This window comes from Ipomoea nil, unplaced genomic scaffold (assembly GCF_001879475.1).
Source record: "Ipomoea nil cultivar Tokyo-kokei standard unplaced genomic scaffold, Asagao_1.1 scaffold2480, whole genome shotgun sequence".
Taxonomy (NCBI): Eukaryota; Viridiplantae; Streptophyta; class Magnoliopsida; order Solanales; family Convolvulaceae; genus Ipomoea; species Ipomoea nil.
This window is the reverse complement of record NW_017618908.1, coordinates 1,613,149-1,632,203: the sequence shown is the minus strand read 5'-3', so window position 1 is coordinate 1,632,203 and position 19,055 is coordinate 1,613,149. Positions and strand designations below refer to the sequence as shown.

Here is a 19,055-nt window from a genome sequence, read left to right as displayed (position 1 = left end):
GGGCCAAGTCCGTATGTCGATTCATTTTTCTCCTACCTGAATCAGCAAATTCGTGCTGCAAAATCGGGGCCTCAAAAATCGCGTTGGAATGAAATGAAAGCTTCAGAAGCGTGAGGAGTGACGACCACCATATAAACACTCCCAAATCTGGCGCCACAAAGCTTACCAAAATCTCTTTCACAATTGAATTTTTGCCACTCTTACAGCCTTCTCTCCTTCGTATTTTTGATTCTCTTTTTGTTCAGGGTGCTCGAAGAAGCCTGAAACCGTCGCCTCGTTCTCTCTCTATCTCTCTCTCTCTCTCTCTCGTGTTCTTCTCCGCAGCGGAAGCCGAAGATGACGACCTCTCTCTGCTACGTCGGCGCCGTTTCCAAGGCGCCGTCTCTTCACGGCCGGAGCAGAGCTCTGTTTCCTTCCTTCACCACTCAACATTCTTCACTCTCTCGCCCTCGGTTAGCCTCTCTTCTTTCTAGCTTTTGCATATCGTGTGCAGTTGTGCTGGTTCTTTGTTCCTAGGCGATGAAATTTTGTGCTGGAAGTGAGTTCAATTAGCGGTTCTCTGTGCATGTATTTTATTATAGCATTTTGGAGTTCCTTTTATTCGTTTGCTAATTTGCTTATGAATTTGAGGCTGTGAAGTACAGAAACCGGTGTGTTTTAGGGATTTGTTTTGCCTAAAGAGCGTAGGGTGTTTGTTTGATTGAGTCTGCTTTCTGTGATATGACATTTCAAGGAGAGCATTCAAGGACTAGAAAAGGGAAGTGTTGAACTTCAATGGTCTTGTTAAGTTTGTAGTATACTGAACGGGTAATTTATGGAGAACTATAGGAGAATGAGCAGAAAAGGGGTGGAATTCATTCAGTAGAAATAGGTAGAAGAAACTGTGGTTTCAAAGAAAGCTCAGCATTTTCTTATCTATAGATATTGCTAGATAGCGACTGCACTAAGACAGGTCACTTCAACAGCCTCTAATTCTTTGATTTATGGCTAAGCCTGCAGCACCTACCTGAAAGTGCCTAGTGACCTTAGGCGATAAATGACCACGAGATGTAACTGAACCTAGTTTTCCCATAGTTGATCGACTCAAATCAAGAAAGCCAATAGATGACTACTGGGGAGTTGAACTTGGCTCTAATTATGATCTGAAGCATCCTAGAAAAGAAGCCAAAGCTGCAACAGTCCATTGGTTGGTAACATTACCAACTAAATGGCAATATAGTAAATAAAGTCAAAAGCTTTAAACAAAGCCATTTTAACTGAGCAATAAAATGGCACCCACTTCCATTGTATTTGATACTAAGTTGCACCATCTAAGTACTGCATTTTGCAGCCTCAAACTGAACTTGGAGAACTTAGGGAAAATAATGCACAGCATAGCTTCATAACAGTGATCTTATTGGAACTATTGATTCACATTTTAATCATTCTTATCAATTCTGGAAGTTCTGCCTCTTTCTACGGTGATTTCACCACTGGTGAGTGTCCCATACTGTATGTAAACCTAAAATCAATCATTCAATTGTAGTTATGACCCTTTCTTTGGTACTATCCAGCTTTTGCAAGGTTGGTGTCAGATGCAATTATTCTGGAGCTGGTATACGGGAAAATTCAAACACAGGGACAATTGATGTTGTGGCTGATGTGAAGAGTGAGCGAGTATTACTCTGGGACTCACCCAAATTTTCTTCTTTTCAATTTAAATAACACTGAGATAATGTCATTCTATTTGTTCTTAGCAGATTGTGGTGTTGGGAGGCAGTGGTTTTGTTGGCTCTGCAATATGCAAAGCTGCAGTGTCCAAGGGTGTCGAGGTTATAAGTCTGAGCAGGTCTTTGAAATCTTTCTCTGGGAGTCAATGGTGATTTCAATGATTAGAATGTCCTTTATAATTCTGCTGCTAGCGGCTGTTGATTATGAAACTTTTATGTAGTTGCATTTATTCTTGTTCTATTTTTCTTAAGTAATTTGAATTACCAAACTTCATAACTTTTACAGATCAGGCCGTCCCTCATACTCCGAATCATGGCTAGATCAAGTCACTTGGATTTCAGGCAGGTTCATATCATCCTTGTACCTCCAATAGGCTACTTATAAATGAAACTGCAAATTATTACTTTGAAGAATACAATATAAAATTGGTTTCTTTTGTATTCATTTGTCACCCTAGAATCTTTGGCTATCATTGGAATACAACAGGTAGGATTATCCAATATATATTATGTATTTGTAGTTATATATACCTTTCTACTCAATCTCGCCCTGCTGAGTGCTGGATCTCATCATAAGCATTCCAAAATAGTAATAGCTTCTTGCTTGCACTTCTAGTATAAATGTTTAAGTAAAAATTTTTTTGTTTCCCCTTACACCCTCAAATCATTCACTCCTTTCTTTTGGTTTCTGGTTCACTAGGAAGATCCATCTTCAATCCAAAAAAAAGAAAAATAAGAAAATATAGTGAAATTTTCAGTTATAGCAATGTTTAGCATGTGTTTCTCACTGCAATTTACTGAATACAAATTGAAGTGGTGATACTTGTGTTCTGCAGGTGATGTTTTCTACGTAAACTGGGATGACGTGCTTTTAGGGGCTACAGCAGTTGTTTCAACACTTGGGGGTTTTGGAAGTGAGGAACAGATGAAAAGGATTAATGGTGAGGCAAATGTAGTGGCCGTGAATGCTGCTAAAGATTATGGTAAGGAGCTTCTTATTATCATGCTGCTATCATGCATTATTCTTATAAATTATGGGTCTCCAACATAATAAAAGAAATCTTCACATCAGTGTCCTTACAATACAACCTATCCTTTGCTGTCTTTCAGTAAGTATGGGATGCAAACATTCTGCTAGAGATCTTCACAACAGTATCCTTAAGTTGGATTTATCATTTTAGGTTTGAGAACTCTGGGATTTTCATGATTTGCCTAATGAATAGCCACCATTTAATTTCCTTTGCAGGGATTCCAAAGTTCATCTTGATCTCAGTCCACGATTACAATCTCCCATCCTTTCTATTATCATCAGGTTACTTCACAGGAAAGAGGAAAGCAGAATCAGAGGTCCTCTCCAAATATCCAAACTCAGGTACTCTTTTATCAGCTCCTTTACAAATATATTTACTAGTTCAAGGGACACTTCTGATAACTAAAAAATAAACGAAACCAAATCCTTTATGCAATTGCTGATTGAGCATCTCCACCAACTAAAAACAAATTCAGAAAAACAGTATGAATTTTGAATCTGTGAATTTATTAATTTAATACATTAAGCCCTACAAACAGCATCCACTTTAAATAGGTAATGTTGCATTCCTGTAATCTCACATTACCCTTTACTATACCAAGGGTAATCTCACAGTCTGTGAACTAAATGCGTTATATTTTCTCCCAGGTCTCCCCCCTCCCTTCAATCCAGAAAAAAAAAAAGCGTTATATTTGAGTTATGGTGTTTGATTGTGTTAAGTTCGATTGGCAGGTGTTGTCTTAAGACCAGGCTTTATATATGGGAAGAGGAAGGTTGATGGCTTTGAGATTCCTCTGGATTTGATAGGGCAGCCAATTGAGAGAATACTAAGTGCTGTAGAGAACTTTACTAAACCTCTTAGCTCACTTCCTGCCTCCGATTTGCTTCTCGCTCCCCCGGTTAGTGTTGATGATGTTGCCTATGCAGCGATAAACGCTGTCACTGACGACGACTGCTTTGGAGTTTTCACTATTGAGCAAATCAAGGAAGCTGCAGCAGCAGCTAGGGTGTGAAATCATCTTCTAATCTGCTATAGTTCTATGCATAACTTGCCATATATATGCTGAATGTGTTGTGGGTTTCACAGTGATATTCCTGTGTCCTCCAGTGTTCCTAGTACTGAATATTTTTATTTTTTACTTCACTTATCAAAGGTTGATGTCAATCAATATGAAAATTACTCGTATTAAGAGGGCGTTTGGTTCAGGTTATATAAGATAACCAAGATTGGTAATATAAGATTCTCATGTTTGGTTCAGGTTATGTAATTTTTTAAGAGAATGTCACATAATTTCCGCATTAAATTTTTAGTTATTGGAAGAGAATGTAATATACCCTCTAATTTCTTAGGTAATCTCACATTTTCTTTTCTTAATAATAATGTTGGGCTTTGAACGTTTTAATCAATTTATCTTATTATTGTTGTCTTATTTACATATCTTTAACATTCTATGAACTAAACGCTCCCTAACTTCGTGATATGTTTCTTAATGTCAAATCTGTATTGATGTCATAATCAGATGATAACGAATTATTATCTCTTGAATTCAAGAGGATAATCATGATGACAGCAATGTAAATGGAAAATTGCACTTTTAGTCCTAATTTATAGAATAAGTTTAAATTTAGCTTTTAATTGGTTTTTTTTTTTTTTTTTTTTTTTTTTTTTCTAAAACCAAATATTTATAAGACTGTAAAACATTCACGATACAAGTTGGAGGATTCAGAACTATTTTGAGATTATATATATATATATATATATATATATATATATATATATATATATATATATATATATATATATATTATATAATAATTTAAAGATATAGAAAATTAATATATTCGAAACTACTAAATAATGGAGACTTGAGATCTAAGATAAATAACTTGTGTCCAAGATTGAAGACTTAAGTATAAGATATATTACTCGGAGACCCGAGAAGATGACCTTGATCAAGATAGGCGACCAAAACGAAGATAGATAACTCGAATCTACAACTTAGGGCTAGCCCCCAAAGCCAACCCCGGGTGGTTAGCCATTGCCGCCCCTGAGCCTGTCTCTCGTCCAAAAAAAAAATGGCGGCCTTTGACCCGTTCTCGAGGTCCACTGCGATATTAGCTAAGTTTGTTGCGTTTTTCTTGTATAAATTACCTTTGTCCTAGGCCTAGACAATTATGTTATACGTTATTATAGCTTTCTTATAATAGTTTTACAACAATCCTGAAATATTATTACAATATTTTTCCTTACTATTTTAACCTTATTCTATGCAATCTTATTGATTCGTACATACCTAAATCAATTTGCTCAATCACTAATGAATGTTGTAAAAAAATAAACTAAAAAATATATGAATCTCGCATTCTATATATCTTCGTATTCCAATATAATATTATCATATTTACATTTTTAAAATTACATGAAATAATTTGAACTAAGTTTTCCCTTACTTCTTAATATATCACCGAAAGGTATAATTATTTTGAGTAATTTTACAAGTACTATTATTTTTTACTCCTTATGATGTGGCATGTTTTGATTGCTTAATATAATATGAGGGTCATGATTTTTATTTATTCTTTTTTTTTCTTTCATCTAATAAAATTTAAACACAATTGAGAATAAAAGTTGGGAGTATGTTTTTGGATTCCAAGTAGTATTTTTGATTTTTTTTTTGTAATTAATTAAGAATTAAATTTATAATTTATGATAATTAGAGATTAAAACTATATTTAACTTAAAGTATAAGGACTTGAAATATAATTGTTTTTTTTTTTAATTAATGAATCGTAGACTTCTTTAGGTTCTTATTGATGGGTGTGGGGACCCAAAAAAGAAGATAAGAACAATTTAGCCCACACACGAATGACACGATGGGACGAAAAAACAAAGATGAAAATGTGACAAACGGGACCCACTTTGAAGTTTCCTTTTTATTTATTCTTCTAGGGGTGGGTAGAAAATTACAAATTAGAAAAATACATTGACTCAAGACGCTCCGAGTCCAGCCCGACCCGCAAAATAATTCGCATGTTCTCTCTCTCATTCTCTGTATCGCCCCCACTGACCCGCAAAAGACTAACCGACTATTTACTTTTTTATTTTTTATTTTTTATTTTTTGTTTCCCGGAATTTCATAATGCCGTCTTTGCCCTCTACCAACTTAACAATTTGCTCAAACGCGTGTAGTTATCACGCCGAATTTGTATAATTTTTACTCAATTAGACATTTAAACATTTTTTTTTCAACACTTAAAAACTTTAACATTTTTTAATATGTTTTTGCTTGTAAACTTTCAATTTTGTTGATGTGACATCCACACTAATATTTTTCTTTTAAATTCAATATTTACTTGGCATGCACGGAAGCAATTTCCGTCTAATACTAGTATTCTTATTATCAAATTTTTCTAATCTTTTACTTTAATGAGCTTTGATCCAAAAATCAAAGGGTATTGATTATTCAATAATAGTAATATCATCTTTAGTAACAAATGATTTTGTGGGGATCAGGTCCATCATAAATTGGGTATAAAAATATATAATATGGTGCATGAAAATAGTAGTATTATTGTTCAGAGCGGTAGGCCTAAAATGAAATATACAGAGCCTGATATATTGGCTTAAAAAAACGGCCTAAATAATAAATAATACAATCTATAGTCAAATAGTTAACTATACATAATAATAGTTGTGGGAAATTGAGCCATAGTGTTGTTGTTGTAAGTTAGGATCAGTCGCCAATGGATAAGGGGTTTTAGTGAACCAAAGGATGTTTTTTAAAGGGAGGCGATGGTGCCTTATATAGCGTTGAACACCTTTCAAATGCTCGACAAGTGTACGACATCGGCTAATCTTCATTCTTGGCCAAATATGTGTCCCCTCCCCTCCTCTCCCCCCCCCCCCCCCCCCCGCCCCTCCACTAGTTTGCTTCCAACGCACTTCTCATGCATAAGTGGAGCACCGTGCCCTTTAATATACAAGAGTTGGTGTAGCTAATAAGTGTATTTAATGTGTGTTGTTAAGTGGGAGTTTGAGGGTTCAAACCCTTTTTGTTGCACCTTCCTAGCTTATTGTATTTCTTCATTTTGGTCACTATGATTCCTTCCCCCTTAACAATAAAAGTTGACCCCCTTGAGCCAAGACTTTCTCAATAAAATGCCCCCTCCCCCGGAATCTTATGGCACCATCGGTAACCATTAGCCACTGTTAACAACTTTGCTATGGTCATCAATAATGACCATTTACAACTTTAAATTGTATATCTATGCGTGAAAATTAAACTTGCTCTTTGTCCATATCTAGATTGTCATTACTCGAATGGGATCAAGATTAAGTCGTCTTTGTCCCAAATGAGTCGAAGATGAAGGTTTTGCTACTATGGCCATTATTCATAAATTATTAACACATTTTAATTAAAATATATCTAAACTCAAACAATGATAAAAGGTAAGAACGAATAATGACATAATAATCTTGTTGATCTCTTTTTTTTTTTTTTTTTTTTTTTGTATTGATAAAAAAGGGCAAGTAACTCAATTACAATGCTAAAATAATATGTATTGGTTTTCAAAAATAAACGTTCTCTCATCATTTACTATCTATGATTTTTATAATCAAAGAAATTAATATGATATCCTTTTACCCCCACACGCTAAGGAATACATTTCCTATTAGTGCATGCATAACTCCACCATCGTTGGTTCTGCCAATTATGCTCTAATCGATTTTTATGACCAAACCTACCATGCTCCACATAGTTATCCACGTTAAGAAAGCATGTCCCATGGCTACATGGTTTCATCGATCACTTGGCCTTAGCGTTAGGTTAGGTGCACAAGTTCATGCTTGCATGCATGTGCTCATATTCTAACATTACACTGGTGCACTTGCAATATAGTATTGCACGTAATGTCAATGTGTCTATGTGATCAAACTTGCATGCATGTGCTTATATTATAACATTTTACATATACACGCTTACACTCTAATATTATGTGTAATGTCAATATGTCTGAACACGCTTAACGCTCTCACTCCCCTACAAACACTCGACCATGAACCTTTATCACCTCATACTCACTTGACACCTATATTTAGTATACTTTTTTAACCAGCTCAATATCATATCACAAACTATTTCCATTTAATCACAAGACCGACAAAAAAGGCATGTGAATGGAATAGTCGTTGCGGCTCATCCGAGGGTGAAACAGTCAATTCAATATTTTGTCTTTCCGCACAAGGAATGAAGTAAATATGAGAAATCAGGGAAAATGAAAGTATCTGTCCCGCTAAGGTTTCTTTGGGCGGAGGCTTTTAGGGTTTGTCACCGACGTTGACGGAAAAAGCAGCCGGAGTAGGAGGAAAACTAATTCGTCGGCTCTTCAATCTCTGCAACTCAGGTAGATCCATGGTCCATAGCATCAAACTTAGCCACAATGATCAAGGTTTGTTTGAGTAAAGCGTGCATACTTTTTGCTGTTAGAATTTGTGGTTTATTTTTGATCGAAAGAGTTTGATTTGGAATTTCCTAATTATATATAAAATGATCGATACAGTTATAAGAGGCTACAACCTTCGTTTTATTTTTTTTAAATTTATTTTTTTTAATTTTTTTTATTTATAAATTTTGTGGTAGTAATTTTTATATTTATACACCTTCAAATATTTGTGTGATGTTCATAGCAATTACCGTTGTGATTATGTATATCAACTTGCTTCATCCATGATGTATGCCTTGGCAACTGCAGTGGGCTATTGTCTCTTTTTGTACCACATCAAATTCACAAACTGCTTATTTTGACTTAGTTATGTACATTAATTCTGATGATTTTGATGGATCTGTGATTTTCCAGGATTTAACAATGGAACGGTCACTCTGAGACAGAACCGTGACTGAACTGTATAAAGTTGTCTTCGAAATCTTGGATTTAAAGTTGTTGACAGGGATTCATCCTCTAGGAAGAAATGGAAACAAAATTCGGAAGGGTATTGGATAACAGTAAGCATATTGTTGTCAATTTGAAAAGAAAACTTGAGACTCAATCTGAGACATATAATAATGGAACTATCCACTCGTTACTACCAACATCTTGCCCTGATAATTCTACCACAGAAAAGTTTGGCAAGCGAAGAAAATTGGATGAAGTCAAAAGCAAGTCTAGCTGTGGTGGGTTTCACCTCAGAAAATCTCCAGTGCAACACTATCTGAATTTTAGAAGAAGTGGACCTCCAATCCGCTTGATGTATTATAAAAAGGGTAAATGGACTGACTTTCCTCAAAACATACTTGCAGTGGTTAAGCAAAATTTGCAGATGGAGAAGTCTGTAATAGAGGTATGCTTTAATGGTAACATTTGTGTGCTTGACTTTGTCTCCATGGTGCTGGTGGACTTGAAGAGGGGTTTCCAGCAATCGATTGCATGGATTGATGAAGCTGGGGATTGCTTTTTCCCAGAAATTTTTTATGATTGTGATGAAGTGGACGAATGCTATGACACTGATTATGTGAATGATTGTGTTGGTGTAGATTTGAACACCCAAGGCTCCAATCAGATTAACTTGCAAATTGATATTGAAATTAATGGATCAAATATCCCTGAGACAGAGGAATCAAGTGGGGAGTCCAATGCTATCGTCGAAGTAGTTAAAGTTGATATGAAACCAGAAGCAGGAGGCTCTGATATGGAAAATGGTGATTACTATAATGGCTTTTCAGCTGCAAAAGGCAATGAAAGTTCAGCTGAAAATGTACACAGGGAGGGGAAAACACTGATGCCTTGCTCAGCCTTGGGTTATCTGGACTCTGATTCAGTGAGGAAAATATTTGTTAAATGCATTAAGCCATCTGTTCATGCAAATATAATTGATGTATATCGTGGATCAAGCACTTTCATGGAAGCTAGATTCGAACTTTTTCAGAAGCAAGCTGAAATTATCAAAAAGCTGCGTGGATTTGCCAATGTCCAATTTGCGTGGCTTCCTTCTACTAAAAGTGCACTTTCTAGTATAATGGATTATGGCCTTTTTAGTTGTGATCCAACCAAAATGAATTTTCAGTATGGATTTGGAGTTCATCTATTCCCTATTAATCATACTGAAATAAGGTAAATGTCGTGGCATGACCATATTCTACTTTTGTTGACCATTGTGGCATAACCATGTTCTATTTTTGTTTTAAATGTATTGTCCACAAATATACACCTACTCGCACACACACATTCATATTAGATAAATTATTTGATGTACTTTCTTTGTGTAGATGTTATACTCCAACGAAGCACCATAACGCACCACCTCACAGAAATTAAGTCAAATTTGACCTGGTCCTTTTTTGCAAATTATAATAAATCCTATAAAGTATAACAAACATAATTTGATATAATTTGCAAAAAAGGACTTGGTCACATTTGACTATTAGTTTTTATGAGGTGGCGTGTTGTGGTGCTCCATTGGTGTGCAACACCTACAATGAATATGGACATATGGTGTATCGGATGTTTTCTCTAATATCAACACATGTGTATGAGTTTATATTTGTGGGCGCAATACATTTTTAAAAAAACAAGGGTAAACCTCTTTGTGGTGCTCCATTGGTTTCTATCACCTATACAATGATGGTGCATCAAATATTTTCTCTTCATATTATATTGCTCCAAATTAAATTTCTTTGAATTATCATTCACTTCACATAAAATAGGTTTTAAATGTTTTACTTATTGTGTTTACTTACTAAAATGAGTGTAAATCATTTTCCTAAAATCTCAATTTTACATGTATACGTGTGTGTGTCAACCTATGTAAAACATTTTAGTGTCTTATTTACTTATTCTAGAAATATCCCTATCATTATAAACTCTACTTGTTACGGTGTTTACTTGCTAAAATGTGCGTAAATCATTTCCCCAGAAATCCCAATTTGACACCTTTATGTGCGGATCAAAACTTAAGTAAAAAATTTTAGCATCTTATTCACTAATTCCAAAATATCCCTAGCATTATAAACTCACATCAACCCTAATTTCTTTCTTATTTTACTCCATAGTAGCAGCCTTGCTGGCCGAATTTCCAATCGCCATCAGGCCATCATACCTCTTGTTCATGGGATTCACCACCCCATATTTGCCTGAAATTTTGGGGTTGATCTGATGCTAATTTCTTGGAGAAGAATTGTGAAGAAAATTCAATTTGTTTTGTGTTTGTTCATCTTCTAATGTTGCTGCTGCTATGTTTGCTCTGAGTTTGGTTTGGTTGCATTCAACCCTGGAAACTACTCAAAAGTGAAATGGTTATCTGAAGTGCACAAAGTTCCTTATCAGAGAATGATGACATCTCCGGAAAAGAGGGACTGCATGGGGTAACAGTGGTTTTGCCTACTAACTGTTTGAAAACTTGCTTAGCAGAATTAAAAGTGAAGTATAACCTTTGGATCATGGTTATTCTAGGGTTTGAGAACTAAAATATAATATATTTGATTGCAAGTTGAATAAATGTTGTGGTGTTCATCTTTGATTGCAAGTGTATTATAGTCATTAAAAAGTTATTAAATTTCTTTTGCATCAATTTTTTCTCATAACTAAATGTCATAACCTTATGTCAATAATACCAACATACTTACAGTTAGTGGGCCCATATTTTCTTAAACCTTAAAAAAAAACGTGAAGTGTATGAGGTGTGATTGTTTTGGTAACATATGTGTGGAATATTACAATTTTATCATTTTCAGCCATTTTTGTAATTTGTTTCTGTTATGTTTTATGTATTAAGCTACTGCGTTTTTTTTTTTTTTTTTTTTTTTTTTTTCTCTAGTGCAAACTTTTGTGATGTTGACGAAAATGGTGTTCGACATATGATTTTGTGCCGAGTTATTATGGGAAACATGGAGCCAGTTTACCTTGGATCTAAGCAGTTCCATCCCAGTAATGAGGCCTTTGATAATGGTGTAGATGATCCTCAAAATCCGAAGCATTACATAATATGGAGTATGAATATGAATACTCATGTTTATCCGGAATATGTTGTTAGTTTCAAGCTTTCTTCTGAAGTTGAAGGTGATAATGTAACTCTCTTCATGATTTTTCCATATGTGATTCTGTCTCGCTTTCTCTTATCACATACAAAAGCATACTCATACTTTTGATCTTGACTTGTTAAATGTAGTATGCAAGCATCATTTTGTGTTTCTGTAGTATTTTTGAACCAAGTACATGCATTTTCCCAACCAACTTATCTCTACATTTCCAGGGTTCAGATGGTGGACAACTCAACTTTCTTAATGCTTCTATTAGTGGCAGAGCCCATATATGAGTTTTTATTTTACTGTATATAGTTGATATTTGGAGATAAAATGCCAGAACAAATCATTTTCAATATGAATCTATCATTTAGGGTGTTACGTTATTGTGGTTCTTAACAGATAAGGCATCTTAATTATCTTTTAGCGTTTTGTGGTTGGGGTTTGATTTAAATATATTTTATTCTGAACAAGGACACTTCCTATCATTTGGATTTACTTTATTTTCATCACAGGAGCAGTGGTTCAAAGTGAGAGCCTGAATGATGTTTCAGGGGTTACTACTGTTCAGGGGTCATCATATCAGGTAGGTTCATACTCTCTATCTGGCTTGGAGAGTGCCCCATCTATGTAGTGATTCTCTTTTTACTTAATATTCCTATTTTACTTTTATTGGGATTGATCTATACTCCCGATGGTACTGTCATAACAAGTATTATATGGCTGAACTAGGATACTAATATTTAGAAAGTATTATTTTGATATCTCCAATTTATGAAGCTATATTCAGGTAATTGTTTTCCTTCAAATCTGATTTACTGGATGAAATATGAATGTTGAGCATAGATTTGTGCTTGTGCATGTTGGTGAAGCACAATGAGGTTGACAGAAGTAGAAATTATTTAATTTTCACTGGTGGAGTGGTGGTTTTTTCATTTTGTATGTATTTTCTTTTGGTGCTGCATTTGCTGTAGGATTTTTACTTTTAAGTGGAACTTAACAAGTATTGAGGCTTTTATAACTGGGAAACATACCATTGTTAAAGTTCATTTTGGTTATTTTGCTTTATTCACTCTAGTTATTACTACAGTCACATAGTAACTTTACAACTTTGGTTAATTGTAGGCACTCTTGTTACGATTTTAACTTCCCTGATCTGTTTACTCGTTGGTTCTATACTTAACCATCCTGATGTATTAGCTTGATGTTTCATTGTTACATTTCAAAATTTCTATAATTGTCACCAAGTTTTGAAGTTCATCTTAGTAACAGTACCTGATATATTTTAGGCAAATGACAACCATCAAATTTTACTCCAAAAGCCTCAAGGGAATGTTCCTAGGATCCCAAAGTCCCCCTGGATGTCATTCCCCGTGTTGTTTGCTGCTATATCAGAGAAAGTTGCTCCAGAGAAGATGAAAATTGTTAATAGCAGTTATGAGTTATTCAAGGTTTGTGCACACAAATATATTGGACTTATAGTTGGTCCTTAACCTATCTCTCATGGAGTTCTACTGAAAGTATTGTTTTTTTTTTTTAATTTTTTTTTAATTTTTTTTATTTATAAAAATAAATTAAATTCTCGCTTTCATGATATTATCAGAGTAAAAAGATTAGCCGTGATGAATTGGTGAAAAAGCTGAGGTTGTCTGTTGGGGATACTTTATTGAGGTCCACTATAATGAGTCTTCAGTCCAAGGTGAGATTTGAATCTTATTGCTATCAAAAACTGATTTCTAAGTTCAATATGAATTTTTTCTTGTCTTTATGTATATATATATATATATATATATATATATATATAGACTCATGATCATATGAGTCCACCCCTTCCCATGAGTCCGTGTGGACAGATCTGGTCCATTAAAAGCTAGAGATCAATGGTCAAATCTGGTCCATTATCAACTGTGCAACTAACTGTGCTGCAGTTGCATAGTTGATAATGGACCAGATTTGACCATTGATCTCTAGCTTTTAATGGACCAGATCTGTCCACACGGACTCATGGGAAGGGGTGGACTCACCTGAACAGTGGCCTATATATATATATATATATATATATATATATATATATATATGTATATATAATTTTATTTTATTTTATTTAGTTGAGAATCATGTTTCAAAACTGGTTAACATGGTATTTGGAACAATTTAAATCAAGAATCAATGTGACAACTGATATTGCTAAAATGAAAGGATATTCTCTGCAACTAAATGACTATAATGGCATAAATTGAACTTCTTTTCCTAAATCAAGGAAGACTTGTAGTAGGTCATCCTGAGATTTTTGTACTTGAGATAATAAATTTCTCTGCATTAAACCCCCTCACAAATTACTCAGCTGGAAGTGCATCGTGCCTGTTTGCACACCACAGTATTCTAATGTTCATCTTCTTCCCAGTGATCATTTGAAACTTGGCTCTTATAGGTTTCTTTTTGGTTGATTCCCAAAACCACGGAATATTGAGTGTAGTGAGTATTTTTATCTTACTGGCTGCATCTTTCCTTTACTTTATGACAGATGCCACCAAAACCTGTTGAATTGGTCACACCAAAACTAGAGCCCTGAAGTTTTTGGCCTCTAAACTGAGGTGGCACCAAAAGTTCAGGTTGTCAAGAAAGGGTGGATTTGTTATGTGTATAACAGTATAAGTAGAGTATGACCTTGAAAATAGCCAATGATTTACCTTGGATTGCTGTTATATGTTGAAACTAACTGGAGCTTTGCTTTCTCTCTCCATTTGGCATGTTATGCTTATTTCTTTCTGTCAAGATTGTTGATTAATAATATTGAACCTGTTTCAGGCTTTTATCTTCCTATCTTGTTTGTCTTTTTGGTCAGGGAAGCCAATGGTGTATAATTAGTTCTTAAGTTATTGAAAATGTAATACCTGTTGATTTATTAAAAAAAAATATTTTTGCTAAAATAGTATTACATATTTGTGTGATTTATCTCTTGCATAACCATTTCCACCCGATCAATCGGCTTCAAGTTACTGCTTGGTCTTTGGTCTTAGCATTGCAAGTAGACAATAGTTCTCATGTTGATTTACGACTTGCGTAGAGAATATTATGGGGTCAGTTGTTTCACCCAATAAATTTAGTGAGGGGATTAGTCATTGTGTTCGACGGTGAAAATTCTGGGTTACCCGGGATTAGTCATTGTGTTCGACGGTGAAAATTCTGGGTTACCCCCCATAAAAAAAAATGCAACTAAAAGAAAGGAAGTATTACAAATGCAACTAAAAGAAAGGAAGTATTACTTTCGGATTAATTGCCATGCACTACAGTGGGAAATATTAGTGCTACTGTCCAATGCGTTTTTGGCTTATCAGAGTTGTGGAATTGCGTCTTGCATACGAGAATCGCCAGTAGAAGCTTGTCGAAACATTATGACGAAAGCCAAAGAAGCTTGGGATGTGTGTTGGTAATTTGCAACAACTTAATTTCAAGCATAAAGGTGAGGAATAACTGCATAAGCGTAACAATAGACACTAAAATTATACACAAAAATGTAATTGATTTATCCAATTAAAGAAAATGTAAATGAGTCACTAAGCAATCTAAAATCGTGCAAATTAATTGAAAGTGACATGTGCACTTGTCTCCCTACTGACGTGATGTGGCGGTTAAAGTTTATATATAGGGGTAGACTTAAATAAAAGTAAGGACTGATAATAGTCGTCCATCATGATTCATCAATGATTAAGGGTTTTAGTAAAAAAATATAAGGTTAATTTTATAATTATTAAAAAACATGGTTAAGGGTTTTAATAAAAAAATATGGGGTTAATTTTATAATTATTAAAAAACTTTTAAGAGCTGTGTTTATTTTATAATTATTGTAAACTTGAAAGGTGAGATCCTAGCCTTTGGTTTATCAAGACGAAAGGTGTTGATGTGTCCACACTTTGTATAAGGAGAGGTGCTCTGGCATGAACCCTCCTATAGTCCTATATACTCCGTATAAAATAAAAAGTGAGTAATGATATCAACCATCCATTTGGGTAGATTAATGGTTGTGGTTTGCTAAAAAAAATGAGGAGAAAAGAGGTATAACAATTTTATAGTTTTTTTTTTTTTTTTTTTTTTTTTTTTTTTTTTTTTGTTTAAAAGATAATTGTAGACAAACGACTCTTATATTATTCAATCAATTGAGTGATACTTACATACTAATCTTATAATCAAATAAATGTATACTTTCAAATGTTAGTATTGTTTATAACTTTCATCTTTAATTTTATTATCTAAATATATAATAAAAAATTTTATCCGCGCATCACACAGGTAATTGGACAATTATTTGCTCGAATTCATACAAGGATATAATCAAAAAACCTAATCGATCCAACTCATTTCATGAATTGCACTATATAATATCGATTCAAATATTCTTAAAATATTATAACAAATCATTTTCGTGCAACGTACGTGCGAAAATACTAGTATAGAATAATAGCATGATAGCTTTGTTATAAACTTAAAATATTATAACAAAGCATTTCTGTGCAACGTACGTGCGAAAATACTAGTATAGAAAAATATCATGATAGTTTTTTTTTTAAAAAAAAAATTGAAAGTTGGCCCGCATGAGGCGGCTAGGGTTGCATAATCCTAGACCGCGGGCTTTGCGGGCTGGCCCACGAATAAAAAACCCGTGATGGGACGAGCCGGCCTGCATTGACACCCCTAATATATCCTTCAAGTATGGGAAAAAGGCGACATCATGTCACTTCCTTCCAGATCTAGAAGTGGCAACACTTTCACCGCCTTCTCCCAAATCTGGAAAAAGATGGCGAACATCGCCTCCTTCCACCTCATCCAGATGTGTCACTTTCTTTCAGATTTAAAGGAGGTGATATGTTTTCTTCAATTCTAGAAGAAGGTAATGAAAATCACATCCTTAATCCTTCACTTTCTTTCAGATCGATCTAAAGGAGCGCGACATGTTCTTTGTTATCTTTCAGATCTGGAAGAAGGTGGCAAAAACCGCATCGTTCCACACCTTTGAGATGTGTTACTTTTTTTTTTTTGTTCCCCAAATCTGAAAAATAGGTGATACATTATCTGCTTTTTTCCAGATTTGGAATAAGGTGGTGAAAATCACTGTCTTTCCACATATTCTAAACGCGTCGCTTTCTTTTGGATCTAAGAGAGGCAACAGGCTCTCTACTTTCTTCAAGATCTGGAAGAAAGCAGTGGAAATTGCCTCTTTATAGCTTTTCTAGATGTATCGCTCTCTTTTAGAGCTAAATGATACAATAACTTATCCGTTTTCTTCTAGATCTGGAATGAGGCAACGGAAGTTCGATCTTTCCACATCTTCCATATGATTCACTGTCTTCTAACTTTAATGGATGAGACACACTCTCTTTTCTCCCCAAATCTAGAAAAAGTCAACAAGCGCTTATTCCTTCCACCCTTCTAGATGTTTGCCACCTCCTTTCGAATTAGTAAGAGGCAACAATTTTTTCGCCTTATTTAGCGAATAACGTGTCATGTCTTCTAAATTTGGAAGGAAGCGACACGAAATCTCCCTCTTTCAGATCTAGAATTAACACACCACCTTTTATTTCAGAATTAGAAGAAGCAACACATCATTACCTCTTCCATATAAAAGCAATTGAAGACATATAGAGAAGTGATGGTGAGGCAATAGTGACGAGGGTAACAGTTGTAATAACGGAGGTAGCATCAATGTTTATTATTATCCCAAATAAGCAAATCCAAGTATGGCATGACATTACATCCAATCGGAAATTGATCGGCAAAAAGGTAATTGCAAAGTTTTACTAATTTTGAGTAATTTATATATAAAAAAAATATATTAGAGTTTAAGGGTCTAATTATTTTTTCATCAATAGCTAAACAACCTATTTGATTTTTGTTCTAAAAAATTAAAGTAAACTTAAAATATTATAACAAAGCATTTCTGTGCAACGTACGTGCGAAAATACTAGTATAGAAAAATATCATGATAGTTTTTTTTTTTTAAAAAAATTGAAAGTTGGCCCGCATGAGGCGGCTAGGGTTGCATAATCCTAGACCGCGGGCTTTGTGGACTGGCGCACGAATAAAAAAACCTGTGATGAGGCAAGTCGGCCTGCATTGACACCCCTAATATATCCTTCAAATATGGGAAAAAGGCGACATCGTGTCACTTCCTTCCAGATCTAGAAGTGGCAACACTTTCACCGCCTTCTCCCAAATCTGGAAAAAGATGGCGAACATCGCCTCCTTCCACCTCATCCAGATGTGTCACTTTCTTTCAGATTTAAAGGAGGTGATATGTTTTCTTCAATTCTAGAAGAAGGTAATGAAAATCACATCCTTAATCCTTCACTTTCTTTCAGATCGATCTAAAGGAGCGCGACATGTTCTTTGTTATCTTTCAGATCTGGAAGAAGGTGGCAAAAACCGCATCGTTCCACACCTTTGAGATGTGTTACTTTTTTTTTTTTGTTCCCCAAATCTGAAAAATAGGTGATACATTATCTGCTTTTTTCCAGATTTGGAATAAGGTGGTGAAAATCACTGTCTTTCCACATATTCTAAACGCGTCGCTTTCTTTTGGATCTAAGAGAGGCAACAGGCTCTCTACTTTCTTCAAGATCTGGAAGAAAGCAGTGGAAATTGCCTCTTTATAGCTTTTCTAGATGTATCGCTCTCTTTTAGAGCTAAATGATACAATAACTTATCCGTTTTCTTCTAGATCTGGAATGAGGCAACGGAAGTTCGATCTTTCCACATCTTCCATATGATTCACTGTCTTCTAACTTTAATGGATGAGACACACTCTCTTTTCTCCCCAAATCTAGAAAAAGTCAACAAGCGCTTATTCCTTCCACATCTTCTGGATGTTTGCCACCTCATTTCGAATTAGTAAGAGGCAACAATTTTTTCGCCTTATTTAGCGAATAATGTGTCCTGTCTTCTAAATTTGGAAGGAAGCGACACGAAATCTCCCTCTTTCAGATCTAGAATTAACACACCACCTTTTATTTCAAAGTTAGAAGAAGCAACACATCTTTACCTCTTCCATATAAAAGCAATTGAAGACATACAGAGAGGTGATGGTGAGGCAATAGTGACGAGGGTAACAATTGTAATAACGGAGGTAGCATCAACGTTTATTATTATCCCAAATAAGCAAATCCAAGTATGGCATGACATTACATCCAATCGGAAATTGATCGGCAAAAAGGTAATTGCACAGTTTTACTAATTTTGAGTAATTTATATATATAAAAATATTTGAGATTAAGGGTCAAATTATTATTTCGTCAATAGTAAACA

The 19,055-nt window shown here is 34.7% G+C and overlaps 2 protein-coding genes across 2 annotated transcripts; both read left to right on the top strand.

Moving 5' to 3' along the window:
• Positions 1-15: 15 nt before the first annotated feature.
• LOC109152877 (uncharacterized protein At1g32220, chloroplastic) lies at positions 16-3,929 on the top strand. Its single transcript, XM_019300551.1, has 7 exons — positions 16-452; positions 1,554-1,656; positions 1,740-1,828; positions 1,996-2,051; positions 2,546-2,692; positions 2,956-3,081; positions 3,472-3,929. Exons 1-7 carry the CDS (start codon positions 337-339, stop codon positions 3,750-3,752), a joined length of 918 nt encoding a protein of 305 aa, XP_019156096.1. The 5' UTR covers positions 16-336; the 3' UTR covers positions 3,753-3,929.
• A 4,076-nt stretch (positions 3,930-8,005) lies between these two features.
• LOC109152875 (probable inactive poly [ADP-ribose] polymerase SRO1) lies at positions 8,006-14,571 on the top strand. The gene is made up of 7 exons (XM_019300545.1): positions 8,006-8,190; positions 8,599-9,849; positions 11,552-11,793; positions 12,272-12,342; positions 13,046-13,207; positions 13,360-13,455; positions 14,281-14,571. The coding sequence occupies exons 2-7, from the start codon at positions 8,711-8,713 to the stop codon at positions 14,326-14,328; spliced, it is 1,758 nt and encodes a 585-aa protein (XP_019156090.1). The 5' UTR covers positions 8,006-8,190; positions 8,599-8,710; the 3' UTR covers positions 14,329-14,571.
• Positions 14,572-19,055: the final 4,484 nt, after the last annotated feature.

What these genes read in the sequence shown, in the direction of transcription:
- LOC109152877 (XM_019300551.1), top strand. Translation starts at nt 337, where the DNA reads ATGACGACCTCTCTCTGCTACGTCGGCGCCGTTTCCAAGGCGCCGTCT. An exon ending in GAGGTTATAAGTCTGAGCAG is followed by an intron (nt 1,829 to 1,995) that starts GTCTTTGAAATC and finishes TAACTTTTACAG; the next exon opens with ATCAGGCCGTCCCTCATACT. An exon ending in GAATGCTGCTAAAGATTATG is followed by an intron (nt 2,693 to 2,955) that starts GTAAGGAGCTTC and finishes TTTCCTTTGCAG; the next exon opens with GGATTCCAAAGTTCATCTTG.
- LOC109152875 (XM_019300545.1), top strand. Translation starts at nt 8,711, where the DNA reads ATGGAAACAAAATTCGGAAGGGTATTGGATAACAGTAAGCATATTGTT. An exon ending in ATTAATCATACTGAAATAAG is followed by an intron (nt 9,850 to 11,551) that starts GTAAATGTCGTG and finishes TTTTTTCTCTAG; the next exon opens with TGCAAACTTTTGTGATGTTG. An exon ending in GCAGTTATGAGTTATTCAAG is followed by an intron (nt 13,208 to 13,359) that starts GTTTGTGCACAC and finishes TGATATTATCAG; the next exon opens with AGTAAAAAGATTAGCCGTGA.